This window comes from Corythoichthys intestinalis, chromosome 4 (genome assembly GCF_030265065.1).
Source record: "Corythoichthys intestinalis isolate RoL2023-P3 chromosome 4, ASM3026506v1, whole genome shotgun sequence".
NCBI lineage: Eukaryota > Metazoa > Chordata > Actinopteri > Syngnathiformes > Syngnathidae > Corythoichthys > Corythoichthys intestinalis.
The window spans coordinates 8,443,982-8,466,790 of NC_080398.1; the positions used below are offsets into that span (position 1 = coordinate 8,443,982).

The following is a 22,809-nucleotide window of genomic DNA, read 5'->3' on the forward strand; positions in this document are numbered from 1 at the left end:
AAAATACAAGAGAGGACATGAATTTGTTCTCTGCATTCTTTTTTAAAAACTGCTTGATGATGTCAAATCCAGTATATCATGTGATTCACAGCTTTCAAAGGGGTTGCATGTAGGGGTTGGAACCTATTGCTACCTCACGATACGATTTGAGATACAAAGCTCACGATAATGATGATGTCACGATACAGCGATATGACAATTATCGATACATTGGTCAGGAAATCATTCTTGGATATTCTACAAAACACCTAATAAAAAGAAAAACAAGCTATTTTCATCTTTCTGCTGTGAATTGGAATGAATTTATCACTAGTCGACGTCCAATCTGTTTCAAGTGGGAGGGAGAGTCCATGGCGGTCAGTGGCAACCAATGAGCTTAACTTGTGCGCATTTCAGGGCATTTGCTGTTGATTTTTAGTCAGTTCCTGTAGATTTTGGGGCATTTAAAGTTTACTTCTGGTTTGTTTTGGGCTACAGAACAGTAAGTGATTCAAGAATATCCCCAAATGAATAGGCAGTGACTACGCCTGTCGCAATATGCAATAATTCCATTTATCGCACGATAAATAAAAATGAAGGCGGTAATTTTTCCGCTGCGATTTATCGCCTCGCGTGCGCGTGCGTGCGCGCGTGTGGCAGACGTGCTGTTAAAAGTTCGGATTCCTTGTTACCAACTGCGCAAAATGCATCTTCGTTCCAGGTCTGGCAAAAAATAGCGCCAGAGCCAATCATTCCCATTATATCCTATTGTTCAACCTATACCGGCCGCTCAGTGCTCCGGATTGACTGCGGACCACCTCCGGCGTGCCGGTGTTGTTGACGTGTGGGCGTTCCCGTCAGGGGTGACATTTCACGCTGAGCGGCTATTTTTCGGCACAACACCGGATTTTTGAGTGGCAAATTAAGAGTGCTGTGTTTCAAACTTTTCCTGTTTATGAAAGTCGATTGTCATATGCTGGTGTTGTGCAGTAATGCGCAGACGTACAGACTTCTGTGGCGTTTGCTAACTTTTTTAATGCGCGCACACACTAGATATCATGAAATAGCAAACTAGATGTGCTACGTCCAATGCCATTGTCTACGTGAGCCCAGAGTGATTATGGGACACGTAGTCCATATACTACATTGATGAATTATAAACCGCCATGACTGAATGGAAGTTAAGAAGGCCAAATCAATCCATACCAGTGCCTATAGATAATGCTGCAAATATTGTTAATTCATTACGTGACACAGTTGGATTCGGACCACAAATAGGATGTCTTGCTCATGTAGTAAACCTAGCTGTAGCAATCAACAGTGTGCCCCGCCTCACTTTACAAACAGTAAAGATTGTTCTCAGCGCTTTTATACTAAATTTCTTCAGATCAGTAAGAAGTAAGCACATGGATATTATGCACTAAAATGCATGTTTATATGATGGCAATTTAATTTTTGCTAGTTTGCGAAAAAAAAAAAAAAAAAAAGAAAAGAAAAGAAAAAAAACGAAAAATACAGTTGTTATTTTTTTTTTCTCAGAGCATTAAATGTATTGAATCGGATCGAAAATCGTGTCCCCCGTATCGAAAAACGTACCAAACCGTGATTTAACTGTATCGTTGCATCCCTATGCTATGGAACACCATTGCAGAAGCTATGACGGGAAAAGTTCTCATTTGCCTAAATCCTTAAGTTATTAACTGCAATTGTATTTTTTTTTTCTTGAAAAACACATTTTATTCATTTTTCTATGTTTCTGTGCGGTATTAATATTGTTGTCTTTGTTTTTAGTTGTGATTTCTTATCGCGTTTAAATGGATGTACTTGATCTATTAATATATACTGTATTCTCACTGTGTTATTGAAAATTGGTTTACAAAAAAAAAATGGGGGGGCGCAATAATATCGCATATCGCAACAATTTATGAGATCAATTATCGCACACTAAAATTTGTTATCATGACAGGCCTAGCAGTGACTCAAACTCAACAGAAAGTGACCTGTAAATGCCCTAGAATGAACTATATTTTATTGATTAATTAATTTATTCTTCTTATTATTATTATATATTATTATTATTTATTTTATTTATTATTTATTATTGTTATTATTATATTTTATTATTTTATATATATTTTACTCTTAATTTATTATTATTTTATTTTATTATTTTATATTTTTATCAAGTTTTCAACTTTTGGGATACAAAGTATCACGAAAATCACCATTTCCATATTTTTTTCACACCCCGAGTTGCATGCATGTTGTGAGACAAACGTTCCACGAATAATAATCTTTTTTTTTTTTTTTTTTTTAATCGCATAGTTACAAGAGACAGCAATTAAAATAAATAATCCAATTTACACAGAAAACTGCTTGTTATAGTATTTGTATGTGAGTTATTTCAAATCTCATGGGTGGTATATAAATTGTCCTCCAGTTCTAGAATGACCCACATATCATATTAACAAAAAGGCCTCAGACAATTGGTGTCACAGAAATCCCTTGTAAACCACTGTTCTAAGTGGATTTTCCATTACTGTGCACTAAGTAGAGGGTGTTCACTTGATTTACTGTAGGTGGGACCTGAAGTGTAAAATGGCTCTCTCCATCTCATTAAGCATGGCCTTTCTATTGAAATGGAACCGGTGGGGAACACGCTCAAAGCGTGTTAGCATTTGTTGCTCTCTTGTCGCAGTTGAATGTCATTTTGTTCTCTGCTAAGTGCCATGTGGCCTGTTTGCGTATTTCGTTTTAGCCGTTAGCTGCTGTCAGCACTGCATTGTGCTAAAACTGCATTGTGCGTTAATAGGCCTCCGTGGACCTTCTGTGCTGACGCGCATAGCGTGTCGCGCTAATGCAAAACATTAAGTAGTCTCACCTTCACTCTCAGCATCTTCTTATTTGACATTTGACTTTGTCTCCATATGTCGCCATGCTGTGTCTTATCCACGTCCTGGGCAAGCTGGTACCATGGCAGCGTCAGTAGGCAGCAAGCTGAGGCCCAGCTGCAGCGCTGCAGGGAAGCCAGCTTCCTGGTGAGAGACAGCGAATCAGGAACCAGCAAGTACTCCATCGCTCTCAAGTGAGTGACTAACTGACTCTGTATGGATGTGACAAGCAGTACTGAGCACAAGTCATTTGCCCTCATTTCCTCTAATGTTCATATATGAGCCGCTGAGAACTGGTGAAGGCTAGCTCCATATTTTCCATTTTGCAGTTAAATGCAGAAATGAAAATAGCAAAGGAATATGTTGGAGATGAGAGCAGGTCTAAATTAAAGTTTAAATTTTTACATTGTTTCTAGCATTTAAGAAAAAAAACAAGTCAAAAACCAATGTTTTATTGGCGTATTTAATTTGAAGCTACAAATTACATAATCATGGTGTGAGACTTGCAGGTGTCTTGTCTACAAGACAGTGTGAATACAGAAACTTTGCCAATGTAATGTTCAGATATCCATATAATATTCAAAAAGTGTTATTTATCATTGTCAATGAAATACTTATTGCTTTGACGGATGACAATCTACGGAACCACAGGGGGGGAAAATCATTGCCATATTAACTAATTCACTGCCACCAATACACATCCTTTCTATTTTAACTTGCTAGGCTGGCATTGACCACCACTTACAGTTAAAATGAACTGGACTTCTACCGGCATCAAGGGCGTAGGTTTGGTCTCAACATTGGTCGGGACGACATACCAGCATAACCTTCATGTACACTTTTTGCTGGGGCCGAGAATTTAATAAGACCAAACAGATTGGGTGAAAAGGGGTCAGGGCTACATTTCTCACAAATACGAACCTAATTAATTGACAGGCAAAATGATCAATGCAAAATAAATCTGTATCGATTTTTACTAAATTTCATGTGTATTGGTTCAGGTGATACACGGTTTGATTCAAACCTTTGTTTTAAAAAACTACTGAAGAAACATTTACTAAAGAAACATTTTGAAAACTTCTAGAATAAATGTCTGGATTTTATTAGCAAATTTAAATTGCAATTTTTGAACGTAAATTATATTGACATACACAATAAATTCACACTTGTTAGTAATCTAACTAATCTAAACTAACTATCCAAGAATGTAAAAAAAAATATATTTGTCTTAAGACCACTCAACATTATCTCTCTAAATAAATATACCGTAACTGAAAACTTCCTAGTCAGGGGATAACATTTTTTTTTTTTTTTAAAGAGCCTTCCTCAAGGTAAAACACTACTGCTTTTGTACCCTAGCACAGCTACCCCCCCCCCCCCCCCCCAAAAATGAAAACTTTTTCCTTTGACTATGAATAATGTATGATTATCTGAAAAAAAAAGTCTGCTAAGACAGCAAAAAAATATATTTCTCAAGAAATATAAAATAAAATAAGAAAAATAAATAAATACATTAAAATAAATGCAAGTCATCAGCCAATCAAACATGCGTTTGAGGAGAGAAAATGGACCAGCACATTCTGCAAGAGAAAATTGGTAAAAGTAAATCTGAACAAAATAAAAATAATTCACTTAATAACGGTAGGATCAATTCTATCCTTACAACATATAGGAATACAATCTAAATTACCTATATAATTGAACGCATTATGAAATGCAAATAAGGTTTCTTGAAAGTTGGTGGGGACAATTTGAGCAACCCGAAAAGTTGGTAGTGTTATGTCCCTACCGTCTCTATGCAAACCTACGCCCTTGATCGGCATCAAAGACAACCAATGACCAAACACCAAAGGCTCATGTGATAGGCAAAAGTACAATAAACAAACAAAAGTAACCCGCAGTGTTAAGATGCATATACTATACTAGTGGGCTGCTTCCTGGATTACAGAGAATGTTGTATTATGACAGCACTGTACCATTTTTAAAACTGGACTTTGGAGCAGGGGAAACGATTCACCTATGATGCAAACCACAATGATAACAACAAAAATCAAAGTTTAAAAACTTTTGCTGGGGTTACTTTTTCCCTCATTACCGTATTTTTCGGACTATACGTCGCAGTTTTTTTCATAGTTTGGCTGGGGGTGTGATTTATACTGAGGAGCGACTTATGTGTGAAATTATTAACACATTATGATATAATTTCACATGTTATTTTGGTGTTTTGGAGCGACACTGATGGTTTGGTAAACTTGTTAGCATGTTCTGTAAGCTATAGTTATCTGAATAACTTAATAGCTATGGCCACGTTCGCTTTCTGCCTTTGGAAATGTGTGTTCTGTTGTATTATTGACTTTTTTATATTGAAATGCATGATTTTAGTTTGTGGCGCTTTCATGCTCACGTAGGGGCGCACTCACACTTGTTTACGCGAAGAAGAGCGCTCACACACCAGAAGAAGACAGACAGCTACGCAGCGTCTCTGTCTGAGCGAATGGGCGAGAGAGAGCGAGAAAGAGAGAGAGAGAGAGAGAGAGAGAGAGAGAGACACGGCTGCTAACCTACGTTCATTGTTTATGCTTGTATAATATCTCTACAGAGGCAACGCCTGTGTGTATCATCTTTCCGGTTGTTGTTGTGTGTTTTCCACCTGCGATCGGACATTTAGAGCCAGTTGTGTGGTTGTTTGAACGATGTGCTAATGCTAGCAAACACGTGAAAACCGTTTTTGTCATTGCTGTAATAGCACTTAATTATCATTTATTTACGTTGATGCCAATCTGTTTGGTGTTGAGGACGAAATTGATTCAGCAAATTATACGGACATCCAGCATCGTCATTTGGGAGTTTAGCTCGCTGTATAGCCAGGACCGAGCCGTAGCGTCCTGGTGAGGACAGTATATTCGCATTTCGTTGTTCATGCATCATGTAAAATCATACTTTACACTTATTCAGCATGTTGTTCTTTATTGTATTTTTTATATCAAATTGCCTTTCAAGATGACATATCTGTTCTATGTGTTGGATTTTATCAAGCAAATTTCCCCCCATAAAGCGACTTATACTCTGGTGCGACTTACAGTATATATGTTTTTTTCCTCTTCGTTGGGCATTTTATAAAAATATTAAATAGAACTAGAAACTGCAATTTCGGGAGAAATTACACCTGGTCTTTCCTCTGTGGAGATACAAATCTTAGCCCCACGCAGGTCTATCACTAGAATGGACAAACATGCCTAACAATGGCATGAAACAAAGTAAATGCCATTAGAAATGAATAGGAAGTTTGGACGTCCATGGCCGTCAATGGCAGCACCCTCCATAAGCGTCAATTCAATGGAATACAAGTACATTGGCATCAATAGAATGAACAAACATTAAGAAATGCCATTGGAAATGAATGGGAATTTTCGACATCCATGGACGTCAATGGCATCACCCTCCATAAAAGGCAATGCAATCGGGGACATTTGGGGTACACGTCCTATTGATATCTAGTCATTTTCTGTTGATTTGGGGAAAAAAAAAAAATCCCATTGAAAATGAATGGGAAAAATTTTGGACGTCCATGGACGTCAATGGTATCAATTTACATAAGCGTCAATGGAATACAAGTACATTGGCGTCAATCGAATGAACAAACATGAAGAAAATCCATTGGAAATGAATGGGAAAAAATTTGGACGTCCATGGACGCCAATGGCATCACCCTCCATAAGCGGCAATGCAATCGGGGACATTTGGGGGACACGTCCTATTGATATCTAGTCATTTTCTGTTGATTTGGGGGGGAAAAAAATTCCCATTGAAAATGAATGGGAAAATTTTTGGACGTCCATGGACGTCAATGGTATCAATTTACATAAGCGTCAATGGAATCCAAGTACATTGGCATCAATAGAATGAACAAACATAAAGAAATGCCATTAGAAATTAATGGGAAGTTTGGACGTCAATGGCATCACCCTCCATAAGCAGCAATGCAATCGGGGACATTTGGGGGACACGTCCTATTGATATCTGGTCATTTTCTGTTGATTTGGGGAAATTTAGTTTTTTCCTCATTGAAAATGAATGGGAAACATTTTGGACGTCCATGGCCGTCAATGGCATCGACATCCATAAAGTCAATTGAATCCAAGTACATTGGCATCAATAGATTCGACATGCATGGCCGTCAATGGCATCAATGCAATGTAAAAAATTCAATTGGAAATCCCATTATAAGTGAATGGGAAATGTTCTCATTAGAAATGAATGGGACAGTTTTTGGCAAATTTCCGGGGGACCGTAATTTTTTATCAAAATTCTGTATACAACTTTTATGCCCCTCACCGTCACGGAATTTTTGATGCCCAAATGATGTGATTTGGTCAAAAATTTAAGGACTAGATACATTTTGAAAATTTTCTTTGTTTCCCATTAAAAATGAATGGGCCAGTTTTTGGCAAATTACCGGGAAACCGTACATTTTATCAAAAAATTTACCATTGTCATTTTTATGCCCCTCGCCATCCCGGAATTTTTGACGCCCATCTTGTGTGTTTTCGTCAAAAATTGACGGACTAGTAACGGTTTGAAACTTGTCTTTTTTTCCCATTAAAAATGAATGGGCAGGTTTTTGGCAAATTTCCGGGGAACCGTATATTTTTTCCAAATTGTATTAATAACCTTTATTCCCCTACCTGTCCTGGAATTTTTGATGCCCAAATTGTGTGATTTGGTGAAAAATTGTAGGACTAGATACATTTTGAAACTTTTTTTTTCTCGTTAAAAATGAATGGGCAAGTTTTTGTCAAATTTCTGGGGAACCGTAAATTTTTTCCAAATTCTGTATACAACTTTTTTGCCCCTCACCGTCTTGGAATTTTTGATGCCCAAATTATGCGATTTAGTCAAAAATTGTAGGACAAGTAGCGTTTTGAAAATTGCTTTTTTTTTTTTCGGAAAATTGCCGTTTATGGGCAAACTGAAAATTTTTTGGGGACTTTTGAAAAAGTCCCTGCGTCGCGTGAAATTCCGGATGTGTCGATACTTGAATGGTGCCGATCGGTCAAGTGGTTCAGGCTGCGCAGCGCGCCGAAGGATTCCCATTCAAAAAAAAAAACAGAATAACATATAGGGGGAGGCCGTAGAATCTCACTACCTGATCTTTCCAAAGGAAAGACCAGGTAATAAGTGTGCAGTGATAAGAACACCGGGGGTCATAGTTTTTCTATTGCAGTAGACTGGGTTTATGGTCAAATACCAATTGCTTAGTGTGAGGAGTTAAGTTACCAACTGTATATTTTTTCAGGATTGTCAAGTCAAGTGTGCGGCGTACCGAAAACATTCATGCGCGAGTAAAATGAGTAATTGCTGAGTCTCTTTTGCAGAGTAAATCTACACAGACCTGACCTAACCTGAAAGCTGAGCCTTTATAAGTGTGCGCCTGTGTGTGTGTCTGTGTGTGCGTGTGCATACGAGCCGGTGCACATTTGTTGTACGCTGCTCATTCATTTGAGAGTCCACATCATTAAGCCCTTTTACACATCCAATGAACCTTCGCTGCTGCGCACCATCAGTTAGCCAGCGATATATAACAGCAAGTGATTTAAATTCCCATATCCAGGTCGGAATTATATTCTACTACTGTATTTCACGTTGAGCTGACAATACTGATTTCTTGTCATTTTCTAGGACCAGTCAGAGTTGTGTGCACATCATCGTGGCCCAGACGAAGAGCAGTAAGGGCTTGGGCTACACTCTGGATCAGAGTAGCTGCGTCTTTGGAAGCATCCCTGAGCTGGTGCACCACTACTGCTCACACAGACTGCCCTTCACCGGGGCTGAGCATATGACCCTGCAGCACGCTGTGCAAAGGTCGCATTTGTAAGGCATGTGATATGTGTACTCAAAGAAGTTGCATCCGTACCATTTTATTTGAGGCGGTCAGCTGACAGAAAGTCTTTCGGAAAAGGGCACAGTAATCAAATAAACAAGTGGAAGAGTCTACAACACTCAATATCTGGTTAATTACGATAACCTCTCCTTCCTGTAATGAACAAGTGTGTTGCACTGTGTCATTGTGCCTAGCATTTCTAAAACTTTGTCAATGCACACATTTTTCATTAGAACAATCCTAGTTTATACCAAAAAACAAAAATGTTTTTTTTTTTTAATCAACTAATTAATTAAAAGTGAATACACTAGCTAATGTGGAATGGTCCCATATCAGCATCCAACCTTTACCAAGATGCCTTAACATGGAGGTGCTGACACGATCAAGCGCAGTGCCAGACAATTAGGTTGGCTTTGTAAGATCAATACAAGTGATTGGAGTATAGCCATTCATCCATCCGCAGCTGTCAGTCAGCATATTGATCCATCCTGAAAATGAGGCTCATTTGCCAGCTTATCTGTTTGTCAAGAGAAAGAGCTTTAGTAGTGATTAGATGCTTTAGAAGGAGTCTAATTCAGGCTGGTGGGCTGGGAGGGGCAGAGGAGCAAGGGTACAGTGCTCATAATGTTGCAAGTCAGCAGAATTTTCTAAGAATGCTGAGGTGTGCAACTAAATGTGGGACTATAATATGAATATTAGGCCTTTTGGTGATGACAAAGCTCCTGTACCATCCTTTTGTTTCAGTTTTGAAACACCAGCTTAAATTTATGATGGCAAGTTTATTTTATGAACATTTGTGGATTACATTTTGGGGGCGTTATATGATTTTTTTTTAATATGTTTGTTTTTCGTGGCAGAAAAGTTTACATGTCCTTGCAGGCCATCTCTGCCTTAAATGATGCGTGCATGAAGTGACTGAGAATTCTTTTTCAGACCCTAATCATGATGAAGCCTTTATATTCCTGTTGTAAACATGTATCTGTTAAATAAAAGTTGCATTTGTGACATTCTGTTTAATTCATGGAAGAGCCAAGCACTGGAGACAAAAAGAATGAAAACATGGAGCTGTATGTGTCATCAATTACACACAACACCACGATATACAGTACAGTATGTATGCGGGACTGTTAGGGATATAATTCCAGCTTGCCTTTTACGCACACTACTGACTGAAATGCTGTCATCGTAGAGAAATTCAATCTTTCTGAGAGGGAACAAAATCCAGTGGTGTTATAGTGTTTCAGTGAATGAGTGAAAAACATTTAAATAGTTGTTGAAAGGTTATTTTAAGTGTTTATGCAGGCATTGCAACAGAGTCTATGAGAGTGTTACACAAGTGTGTGTTGGAGAATTTCAGTCATGTAAATGTGTGAGAACTTTAGTACTGTGAAATGTGTGAATGGATGACGACAAGTCTCAAATGCTGGTTGAGACCTGAGTGATGTTATACATTATCTGTGTTTGTGACTATAGTGAGGTAACAAGCAGATGCATAATAAAATCTGTTACTGACCATTTACTCTATTTGCAAACAGCATTTTAACATACATTCAGCATAAAGGTAAGGTATTAATACAGTGCAGTCGTCCAGTCCCATATGCAGAAAAACACCCCCAAAACATGATGCTACCTCTCCCATGGTTCACAGAAGGGATGGTGTTCTTGGTATGGTACACATCATTCTTCTTCCTCCAAACACTATGAGTGGAATTCAGACCAAAAAGTTCAAAAAGTTTAATCTCATATGACCACATGACTTTCTTTCCTGACTCTGGATCATCCAAATGGTCAATGGCGAACTTATAACGGGCCAGGACATGTACTAGTTTGAACAGGGGAACATTCAGTTTCATGTATGATTTTAAACCGTGACGTCTTAGTGCAGGGGTCCCCAAACTGTTCCCTTCTCTGATGAGGGGCCGGGGTCAGTTTGTAACAGAAAAAGTGTGACGATTCCAGGAGTGCCTAAATGTAAAAATTTATTGTTTTTCAGAAAGCCACAATCAAATAACCCTTTCTGGATTCTTCACGGAACAAAAGTAAATGAAATAAAAATATAATATAATAATAAATAATAATAACACTATTAATTAAATAGATAATAACCAAATAACCCTCACTGGGTTCTTCACAGAAAATAGCCAGGAAATAAATAACACTATTGGAAAAAAAAAAAAAAAAAAAAGACAAATCAAAATGCTCTCTGGTATTGTTCAGGGGGCGGGACTAAATGTGGAGGCGGGCCGTATCCGGCCCGCAGGCCACAGTTTGGGGACCCCTGTCTTAGTGTATTACCAACAGTAACCTTGGAAATGGTGGTACGAGCTCCTTCCAGGTCAGTAACCAGCTCCTCCTGTGTGGTTTTTGGCTGATTCCTCACCATTCTTAGGATCACTGAGACCCTAAGAGGTAGATCTTGCATGGAGCCCCAGTCTGAGGGAGATTGAAAGTCATGTTTAGCTTCTTCCATTTTCTAACAATTGCTCTAACAGTCGATCTTATATCACCAAGCTGCTTGGCAATTGCCCCCTAACCCTTTCCAGCCTTGTAGAGGTCTACAATTCTGTCTCTGGTGTCTATGGTCTTGACCATGTTAGTAATTGGAGTCTTCCTGATTGTGTGGGGTGGACAGGTGTTTATATGGAGCTAACCGTCACAAACAGGTCAAAAAGTCAGTCTAGAGCCACTCCACTTTATTCATTGGACTTTTTAAAGGTGACTGACTAAAGGGTCTTTAAGGCTCACAATTCTATAATAGGTGTTCAATTACTTATTTGCTGTAGAATAAATTGTGAAAAAATCATACACTTTGATTTCTGGAATTTTTTTCCCTTTAGACTGTCCCTCACAGTGGACAAGCACCGACCATTAAAATTTCAAACCCGCCCATCATTTCTCAGTGGGAGAACTTGCAAAATCGCAGGATGTTCAAATACGTATTTTTCTCACTGGAAAACATCAAGGGTCTTTCCTAAAACTAAGGTATGGTACAACAAGTGAAGTTTTGTGGTCATATAATCTTCAACTCTTGAATTTACATGTCCTTTTTTGTTCTTTAATTTGATTTTTTAAAAAACTGTGCAGTGACAAGCAACAATGAGAAAATGCACTTGTTTTAGCAGTGGCAAGAATTTTTCAATCAAGTTACAGAAAAACAGCAGTGTGTATGAGAGCAAGAGTATGTACCATTTTAATTTAAAATTGAAAAAATAAATTGGTCGTACGTATGAGTTTTTCTGCAGTGTGTTGGAGAAATAATATGAGTAGTAATGTATTTCATAGCAATGTGTCACCATAAACATTCACGTATGCACTATAAGCATGAGATCTGTTCATGTCAACATACTAGTAAACACAGGTTTGCATGACTGTCTGAACAATGTGTTCATCCATGTGTGTGTGGATGCATGTGTGTGTGCAGTAAAGAAAGAGGAGGATTACCAGGTTGCCATGGCGATTAGAGAGCGTGAGGTAGGGCATCTCCTCAGGGAGGGAGGAGAGAGACAGACTGCGATATATAAAAGCAGCTATGAATAACCAGGACTTCAGTGGCGATGCATTTGGCAACAGCAATGTGGCATGCGATGTCAGAGCACAGCTACAAATGATTCCATTTGTGACGTAACAACTGGAGTGTAACGCTTTTAATTTGAGGTCAAAGACAAGCAAATATATGTCAGATGTTTACCGTGCTTTGCTTTCGGGTTCCCACTTGCTATTCTGGCACACCGTTGTTCAGCAGCCCGCAAGCAGGTCTCGAATGTTACACAACAACAGACACCATAGAGCATCACCTCTCCTCCCATCTGTGAAAGGCGTTGTGGTCAGTCCGCCTAATTAAAAGCCACAAAGTAGGTCACAATAAACAAGAGGCCCCCCAAGGGAGTAGGCCGTAACATTTATGCCGTCCTCAATCCAGTAAATGCGCAGACCATGCTCAGATTAGGTGTATAGTTTACTTTTATTCACACATCATTCACAGTATACAATACCCGGTATATACAATTAGATACAGAATATGTATATACAATTAGATGTGTGAAGAAAACGCTCCAAGGAAGCTATTGAAAGTTTTTAGTAGGGGGCCCAGTTTTCTACAAATATGAGCTCCTGTATTAGCCAGATATCTTTACAAATGTGTACAGCATACACCGACATTTAATTAACAATGGACAATTTCAACATACTGGGTTCATTGGATTTGATACAACGTACAGTATTGTTATCCAAAGAATGAGCATATTAGATTTACATTGCCAGGAGTTGAGCTTTGCGTTTTTTCTTGAAAATGGAGATGGAAGTTGACATTTTAAGCATTTCATCAGGTTTGTTCCAAATCTGTGGTCCTCTGCAAGCAATGCTCAAGCTTGTATAAACTTTAGCCTTATATTTTTCCCAGTGATTTGATTATTTCCCACTGGTAGGATAGGTGTCCCCCAAGAAGTACAAATTGGGAGGAGGTCACGTAATTTATGGTTTAGTTTATGAATAATCTGGTACATTATACAAGCATTTTAAAAGTAGTTGTGCTCCTTAGGCCTCAAAAGGTAGTGGGTTAAAAATAATTTAAGTGGGAGCGTTAAACTCAGACCACGTTATGCTGCAACTGTTTTTCTGGAGTATTTCGAGGTTTTTTTTAGATGCGTTGGAAATGTGTTACAGAATAACATGTGATATTACCGTAATTTTCACACTATAAGTCGCACGTGACTATAAACCGCCACCCACCAAATTTAACATCAAAATGACATTTGGTCATAGATAAGCTGCACTGGACTTTAAGCCGCAGCTGTTATAAGAACAAATTAACCACCATTGCATCAAGAACTTTCATTTGGCCATCACTGCTCCCCTGGGGGAAACAGTCAACCTCTGCTGCCAACTGCTGTCAACACTGTTGTTGTCCAACATGCCTCCTAGCGTGCATTGCACTGCTACAGATGTAAATAACAATCAAAATTCATGTTCTGTGCTAATTATTTCTTTAGTTACTGTTCCACTTGTTTCATTAATTGCAAGTTATGGTATTTGGTAGCACTTTATTTGATAGTGGCACCATAAGACTGTCATTAGACAATCATAATTATGACGTGACACCGTCATAAGCATTAATAAATGCTTATAACAGATGTCATTTAGTGTTATCCGGCAAATTATCTCACTTTTGAGTGGATGTAAAAGATCCGAGCTGGACATAAACGGTGTTAGTGACATAATTGGCTGGATGCCACTTCATGACATTTGTCATAAGCATTCAGTAATGCCCATGATAGTGTCATGTCATTATTAGGACGGTCTTATGACACTGCTGTCAGATAAAGTGTTACCTATTAACCCAAATATATCAACAAATAAGCTGCACTGGACTATAAATCGCAGGATTCAAAATGAAGGAAAAAAGTAGCGGTTTATAGTCTGAAAATTACGGACGTTTTGTAAATGAGGTTCAAATAAAGATTTGTACAGAACAAGGAGTGCATAGAGGGGGAGATAATGTCTCAGTTTAAAGAACAGAGCAGAGCCTATATGTTGCCAGTGTTAGACAAGCTAATTTTTCCTCCACTATGCTGCTTTGAGGAACCATAATTTGGTAACTTAACTTGTAAAATGGCACACACCTCATAAAAAACACAGAACTCATTTCTTCCAGACAAAAATATGCAAAGAAATAGATAAAATTGTCAACAACAACAAAAAAGTTACAAACCTAAGCCATATTTATAGGCACCAGGAAAATTCCAGTGTTTGTCTGTACCTAAAGCAATTGTGAGCTTCACTGACCTAAGATCCTGAGAGTTGTGCAGTAGCCTGCACCTCCCGCTCACAAACCCGTCCTGCTTTGAACTTTGTCTCAGAAGACATGCTTTCTAGTCTGCTTCCATGGCAATGTTGTGTCTTGTCATCTGATGGAGATACAAAAAGAGTACAGGCTCTTCCAGAGGATGACACGTCATGGATTCAAACAAAAAAATACACAATGTTACATTTACCGTATTTTTCTGACTATAAGTCGCAGATTTTTTCATAGTTTGGCTGGGGGTGCGACTTATACTCTGGAGCGACTTATGTGTGAAATTATTAACACATTATCATATGATTTCACATGTTACTAATGGTTTGGTAAACTTGTTAGCATGTTCTTTATGCTATAGTTATCTGAATAACTCTTAATAGGTATGTTAAGTTATAGGTATGTTAAGTTAATTTACCGGCCATGTTCGCATTTCGTTGTTCATGCATCATGTAACATTATCATACTGTACACTTATTCAGCATGCTGTTCTCTATTGTATTTTTATTTTAAATTGCCTTTCAAGATGACATATCTCTTCTATGTGTTGGATTTTATCAAGTAAATTTCCCCCCAAAATGCGACTTAAACTCCGATACGACTTACATATGTTTTTTTCCTCTTCGTTGGGCATTTTATGGCTGGTGTGATTTATACTCAGGTGCGACTTATAGTCAGAAAAATACAGTACTGAAGCAGACACACCCCTTTACTCACTGCTATCTGGTCTCTATGGCCAAAACTAAGATAACACAGTACTGTAAGGGCCTGACCTTCCTTAAATTTTGTTAAATTGAATGTTCTTCTGTTTGTTGCATGTGATGTTCTAAATTCTCTGATAATTTGGGGTAAACCAGCAACCACAGAAAACCAATTTTTGATAGATTTAAATCAACCCAAGTGCATCAAACCATAGCAATTGGATGTACTGTATGTCTCCATTCTGCGTAACAGTCCATTTAACACTTGGGACAGCACACCTGCTTAACTGCTCTGGAGATAGACAGCACAAACTTTCAAAGTTCGCTGAAATAAATGGAGAGTTGAAAGAAGTTCTGTTATAGATGGTATAAAATTACATCTGCTTGCGACAGGCTCCAATTCAGAATCTCCAAAATTGCAATGCTAATTAACGATAAATCACCAACATTTTCATTTCTGCTATTTAAAAAAAAAAAAGTTAGGATTACTTTTGTTTCTGGCATTTCAAAAATATGAAGTTATACATCTCACTAAAAGTAATTTAAATTCACAGGTTGTCATTTACTACTACCTACTTTCCTAACTTGAACAATAATTAGACTGCTCATTACGTCAAGTTTGTTTTAGCATTTGGATGGAGTGACAGCAAGGGAAGAAAAAGAGGCACAGCAGAAGAGAGAGAGGATGGATAGAAGGAGCTAGAGGGGGTGTTGGGGGAAGACAAGCACTCGTGGGGGTCCCAGCTTTTAAATAATTCAGCGAAAGACTCACAGCAGCACTCAGTGCAGAGGAGGAGCACTGTCAGGTCAGCTCATTCACCGCTCAGGAGAGGGCAAGAGGGAAGGAAGTGTGGATAAAGATAGCACGAGAGGGGAAGACATTACTGCGAAAGTATGCCCATGCCCATTTACATTCGTGTGTGCGCGCCTCACTGTCTATGTGTGTGTCGTCTGCACGTGTGAGCTCACCGTTGTGCGTGATGCAAGTCATGTGACAATCAAGGTGAAACAGGTCGCTCCAGCCTGCAGATTTTCAGATTTCTTTTCATCACCACAGCAACCACCTCCTTTCTCTTTCACCCTCCTTCCTGAATTTTACTTTTGTTGTCTTCTTCACTCTTTTTCTGTATGGATCACAGTCGGACTCCAAGCACCAGCTTTTGACTCTCTGGATATGGGCACGCCACCTTAGTCAACCTCCTCACATTAATTATTACCTCTGCTAAGAGCAAAAGGGCAAGTGAAAGTGCAAGTAGCAGCAGGAGACAACAAAACCAAAAATAAAAATTTTTAGGCAAGTTTTTTTTTTTTTTTAGTTTAAAAGTGGCTTTACATTCATTTTTATAACCTTTGATGTCAGTCAATCAGGACAATCTGCGTTTGAAATGTCCCGGACCAAATAACCTTTTTCAGGCTATTTTGTTTGTTCGTTTTTATCTTCCCTCTTCAAACAACCAGATTGTCATTAGTATGAGACTGACTGGATTAAATTAAATATTGAGGGTTAAATTTAAACTCTTCACTCTGATTAGCTATTGGTGTGTGGTTGTCTCACTTTGAATCTTCCCTTTGGACAGTCAAATGGTTTATTGACGTTGACTTCCTTTTTTCAAGTTACAAAATACATAAATACATAAAAAATTCAAAAATCTCCCTCAAAGTAAGGAGGGTGCAAATCTAGATTTAAGATCTTGTTTCTGCTTTCATTGACCATGCAACAATTCAAAATTGAAATGATGAACATAAATACAGAGACACTACAACGAAAAATGTTTAACTATACCTTTTGTTATGTCCTGAAGTTCTTGTGCCCTAAAATCAAAGCTCTCGACCACTTACCTTGATTCTATGTGACATCTTAAAAAAGGGATTTCCCAAACATAAATCTTTATGAGATGACAATTAGGAAGGACACACACACACAACTGTGAGATTTACAGCATGTCATTTACATAATAATGGCTTGTCAATGATTTATGTTAATGGCCATGTTGCCCCTTGCTGAATTATCAAACAAAGTGCATTAAATGCAGGAACGTACATATCAAAATGTATAGCTACTGTATTTTTCTCCTTATTTGCTTTATTAGGATTGTTGTGGCTTCTCCCAGGAGACTTTGGTAAAGAAATTTGGACAGGTACACCCTGGACAGCTTGCCAGCCAATCACATGGCGCATATAGACAACAAGATATTCATATGCACGCCTATCAATTTCGAACAATCACTTAAATGAATGTAATCACATCCGGTTTTGTGAATAACGGCGTTAGAGTATAAAAGGGTTTCCAACAGCGTTATTTTTTCAATAGTGAGTAACCTAATTAATTACTTTTCCCATCTTTGCAACACCGTTACCGTTACTGAGGATGTAAAGGGGCACATTACTACAATTTGGTTGAATGAAGTGCAAGTTGTCTTATTTTGTCACAGCTGCCTGAGAGGGAGCAGAGCGGGAGGGGGGAAGAGAGTAAGGGGTGTTGCCGTTGCAAACGCGATGATGATTGGCTAGGTGGCTCGGAGCGTTCTTGTAAGCATTAGCATTTAGCATAGTGAGTGTAATTTTAAACTCTCGGGGAACTTTTTTTTTTTTTTTTTACATACAGTTCGTAGCATCCAGGTGGGTACAATTAATTTAAAATAATGTACTGTTTTCCTGCTAAGTGTTCGTTATCATGCTAAAGATTGCATTGTTCTTGTAGAGGCTATACTATGATAATAAAATGTTTTGTTTTTTTATTACCAAAAATAGTTACTTGCCCTAAACTTTTCCTGAATGACGTATCCATGAACGTTGTGTGATGTTTTTTTTTTTTTTTTTTATTCAAAACAAGTAGAGCAAAGACAGGAGAGGCAGGAAATTCAGAGCCTCACCTGCATATTGAAAAATATATCTACAGTACAATGGTACCTCTACATACGAAGTTAATTCGTTCCAGGACCTTGTTTGTAAGTGAAAACGGTCGTATGTCGAGCAGGATTTTCGCATAGGAATACATTATAATTCCATTAATTCGTTCCACAGCCCAAAAACCTACACTAAATCCTTAATAAATACTGCTGTTACTATTACAAATGGCAATTACACATAGCAAAATATTTTAATTATAAATAAAAATCTGAATAATGTAATAATATTAATAAAAAATAATTCCTGTAATAATGTAACGAATCGGGTTCTAATGTGGCGGATGTTTTTTTCTGTACCTGAACGCATCGCGTGACTGACGTGACAAGAGAGAGGAGCAGTGCATTTCAGTTTATTTCACTTTCAATGTTTTCCTGAGTACACAGTCAATTGCCGCGGACAGCAGGCGTTTCGTGTTGGCTAAGTTCTGAAATAAATGATAAAAACCTGACAAAGCTGGCGATTTCTTTGACGATGTAACCAAAATAATTATTGTCAACTTAACTTATAAAGACTGGCGAACGGTGATCGGAGGAGGACCATAGAGATGTATTGTTGAGCCAGTTCACGGGTGCACACCCCACGCTCACATTCCTCTATAATTTGCATCCTCATTTAGAAGGTAAGCTCACCTTTTTCCTCGTTTCACCACCCGTACCAACCTTTTTGAAACCTGTGTTGATTTCTGTCACAAGAAAGTCAGCCATGCGTCCATCTGCGGTGCTGTCATGTCGTCATATTTCGAGCATGTCGTCGGATGTAGAAACAAATGGCGAGTCAAAGTTTACGTTGGATGTCGAACAGATCGTGTGTCGAAACAATCGTACATTGAGGTACCACTGTATATGTATTAAGGGTGTGACAATACATCTCACAGCATTTGAAAGTTTGTATACTGTTACGCCGTATACAGTGGTACCTCTACATACGAAGTTAATTCGTTCCTGGACCTTGTTTGTAAGTCTAAATGGTCGTATGTCGAGTAGGATTTTCCCATAAGAATTCATTATAATTCCATTAATTCGTTCCACAGCCCGAAAACCTACACTAAATCCTTAACAAATACTACTATTACTATTACTATTGTAAATAGCACAGAGCAAAACAGATGAATTATGAATAAAAATTTGAATGGTAATTTAATTATAGTAATAATAATAATAATACCTGTAATAGTGTAACGAATCGGGTTCGAATGTGGGGTTTGTGTTTTACATGTTGTACCTGAATGCACCGCGTGGCTGACTTGACAGAGTGAGAGAGGACATTTTACTTTCACTTTGCTCAGCTGCGGCGGACAGTAGGCATGTTGTGTTGCACAAGTTCTGAAATAAATGATTAAAAACCTGACGAAGATGGCGATTTTTTTGGCCATGTTAAAATAATAATTCTCACCTTAACTTATAAAGACAGGCGAACTGAGGTTGGACGAGGACGGTCGAGATCGTAGACATTCTACGGCCATAAGTCGAGCCAGTTCACGGACGGCACACCACGCTCATATTTTTATATCATTTCCATCTTCATTTCAATGGTTAGCCTCACCTTATTCCTTTTTTCACCATCTGCACTAACATTTTTGGAACCCACGTTGATTTCTCTCACAAGAAAATCCGGGAAAACAAAGAAACTGGATGTAGAATCAAATGGCGAATCCAATTTTACATCTGATGTCGAAAAGATGGTGTGTTGAAGCGATTGTATGTCATGGAACCACTGTATAGGTGAAATTCTTTTTTTTTTTTTTTTTTTATGTAAAAAGTGTGACCTACGTTTTTTTTTTTTTTATTCGGAATGAAAAAATCAGTTCAATTCAATAGGTAAATATAAACATCTGTGGGGTGAAAGATGTTATAGAATGTGTAATCTAAAAATGTGTAGAAAATCAAAAGTTACGTCAGTTAGTTTGCTAAGTAACTAATTTCCCAGCTAGCAGACCGACATTGAATAAACGTTGATTTTCCATCAAAATCATCAGTATGTTGACATCGAAATTTTTCTACGTCAAGTGACGTTGAAACAACGTTGTTCTATGGTATGTCAGATTATGGTTGGGTTAACATTGTTTTATGGTTGATCAATTTGTTGATTTATGATTGACCGGGAAATGTGATTGGAAAGTCATTGAATTATGAATGAGCGGGCGTTTTGGTCGAAAAGATAACATTGATTCAGCGTTGTCCCAAAATTATTAATAATCGAAATCACGTTTAGGTTTTGTAGGGATTTCAACGTTGAAACAACATTAACTGAGGGTGCAAAAGTGACGTTGATTTAATAATAAAAGATTGACAGCCATAACTGTCAAGCCGGGGCCGTTGGCAATCTTATAAATAGTGACGTATGCCCTTACAAATTGGTGACTAATCTTACAACGTTTTATATAATGTGCAATATGAAACAAAAATAAAACTGAATGTTAAAATAATATGAATATTTTGGTAATATTGTCACATATAACCTGGTGCAATCAAAGAACAATCAATATCTTCAGCTACATCATGATTACTAAAATTTAACAGTGACTATTGTTACTTTTGGCAGTTTCTATCACGTCTTTTGATGGCTGCACTTAATGACACTTCAGCTCGCAATTCAGTATGTTTTGAAGGTAGTTCGTTGGTGTGTCCAATTATAAATGAAAAAGGTCAATTGATAAAATTAACTTACCGATGCAATCTTTGAATCCGGGAACATTTCTTTTGCTAATTCTGAGAAGGGATCAGCAATAGTTGCAAATTGTGTTCGGCAACAAATTGGCAGAATAAAATCTCCGCTTTCGTCACTTTTCATTCTGCAGACTGCATCTTTATGACCAGTGTAGTTAAACTTACTTAAAAAAAAAAAATCAATTACAGTTACAAATTACTTCTCCCAAAAAGTAATTGAGTTAGTAACACTGTTACCTGAATGTAAGAGTAATTAGTTACTTGGCAAAGTGACTGGTGTTTTCTTTCATGGGTTTTTTTTTCATTAAAAAAAAAAAAACGACAACAACAACAACAACATAGTAACCTTTGCTATGTTTGGAAGTTAAAATTGTTAAAATTGCTCCACTTTTTGCAGTACTTCCCTCCTGTCTACTTTCGACATGTGAAAGTTTTAAAACTGTTTTAAAGATAGATTCAAGACAAGATTTTGCCAATTTAGGAGTATTTTAGATAAAAAGTTACTTAGGTTCGCTATGAAGGTTCAATACAACCGAGCCTTTCTGAGAAGTCTACTGCTTTAAGATGGCGGCTGTTTACTAACGCCGCCGAGTTTGTCATTTCACATCTAGTTCTATATGCATGAGATATCTAGTGTTGCATCAAGTGGGCGTAGATTGTAGGCTGTCGGCTACAGTCAGGAAATATTGGAGCCGCCTAACATCGCGTTTGCAACAGCGTCACAACACTCTTCCCTCCTTCCCACTCCCGTGTCATTCAACCAACGTAGTAACGCATAGTAACGCACATTGTCTCATTGCCGAAACGGTGACAAAATCCGAACGGAGAAAAAAAAAATCAATGCATGAAAAACTTAGATTTTGAACGTACAGCATACACATTCAAAAATCACTGCTCACTTGTACAAATTATGCCGAAACCGTACAACTTGACAGGTATGGACAGCGGAATGTTGATCCCACATCTTTTTTAACACCGGTCTGCTATCTGGTTATACTCTTACAATGAGGTAACTGAGTTACTAACTCAATTACTTTTTGGGAGGAGTTATTTGTAACTGAACCTTTTTTTTTTTTTTTTTTTTAAAGATTAACAACACTGATCACAACGACAAAAACTGTATTTTTATATAATTAATCTACTTTAACATCGGGCAAGTGTACTTAATTTTTTGTCCCATGGCAGCATATAAATTCATTGACTCCCAGTATGCACTGAGTATGTGCTGAAATATGCATGAAAAACACCCGGTTAACTTTGGCTGAGGAGAGGTTGGCAGTTCCCAGTCAAAAATGAATTGGACGTCTATCGCCGTCAATGGCAACCAATGAGTTCAACAGCGACTTTGCGTGGGGAAGGCGTCGTTAGGCGAGCTGAGAGGAGGAGGGAGGAACCACATCATCCCTTTCCGCCACTCCTCCGTAGACCAGCCCTCCCTCCCTCCATCTCGCACCACTCGTCGCCGGAGCACGACCCGCGGCTCGGAGCTCACCTGCGGACTCCCAGCGATACGATTTCGGCGCGTCCTTTCCCTTTGGTGGTCCTCTATCGTCGGCGCGGGAGCACACCATGACGTCAGGGTACCAGGTAGCAACTGAAGGAAGGTTTGGGTCGTGAGGAAGAAGAGCAGAAAGCAAGGAAAGGAAGAGGAAGAGGAGGATTCTCCGCGATCCTCGTTGAACACCTTTCGGGCTCGGGATGGTGAGAATGAGGATGACGATGATGTTGGAGGAGGGCTGGCTACTGATGTTGCTGCTGGCGCTGCTCGCCATTGCGGGAGGTGAGTAACTCCATCCATCCATCCTTTCACATACTCCAGCATTTATTCATTCCATCATTTCATCCGCGTTCGTGCGCGGCGTCACCGTGGAAGGCTTAAAAAGGGAAAGAGAGGCAAAAGAGGCCATATCTATTTCTACCTAGCGAAACACACTTCATGATAAATAGAGACAAATATCATAGATTATATACGCGCACACAGCTTTACATT

The 22,809-nt window shown here is 38.4% G+C and overlaps 1 protein-coding gene and 1 long non-coding RNA gene across 7 annotated transcripts in view; one reads left to right on the forward strand and one right to left on the reverse strand.

The window, feature by feature from the left end:
• Positions 1-479: 479 nt before the first annotated feature.
• On the reverse strand, positions 480-22,648 carry LOC130914532 (uncharacterized). Of its 6 annotated transcripts, XR_009062957.1 has the most exons (7): positions 16,213-22,646; positions 14,533-14,654; positions 12,440-12,584; positions 12,193-12,259; positions 11,057-11,184; positions 10,382-10,449; positions 480-3,014 (listed from the first exon to the last, which is right to left on the reverse strand). It is a non-coding gene; the product is annotated as an uncharacterized LOC130914532 (long non-coding RNA). The 6 variants fall into 6 exon arrangements; XR_009062955.1 differs by having other exon boundaries at positions 10,382-11,184; positions 16,213-22,648; XR_009062954.1 differs by lacking the exon at positions 10,382-10,449.
• The window catches only part of chrnb2 (cholinergic receptor, nicotinic, beta 2), a 58,321-nt gene continuing 57,722 nt past the window's right edge, over positions 22,211-22,809 (forward strand). Inside the window, exon 1 of the mRNA XM_057833797.1 lies at positions 22,211-22,599. Within this exon, the coding sequence (XP_057689780.1) occupies positions 22,518-22,599 (82 nt within the window). The 5' untranslated portion in view covers positions 22,211-22,517. The remainder of the gene's footprint in view (positions 22,600-22,809) is intronic.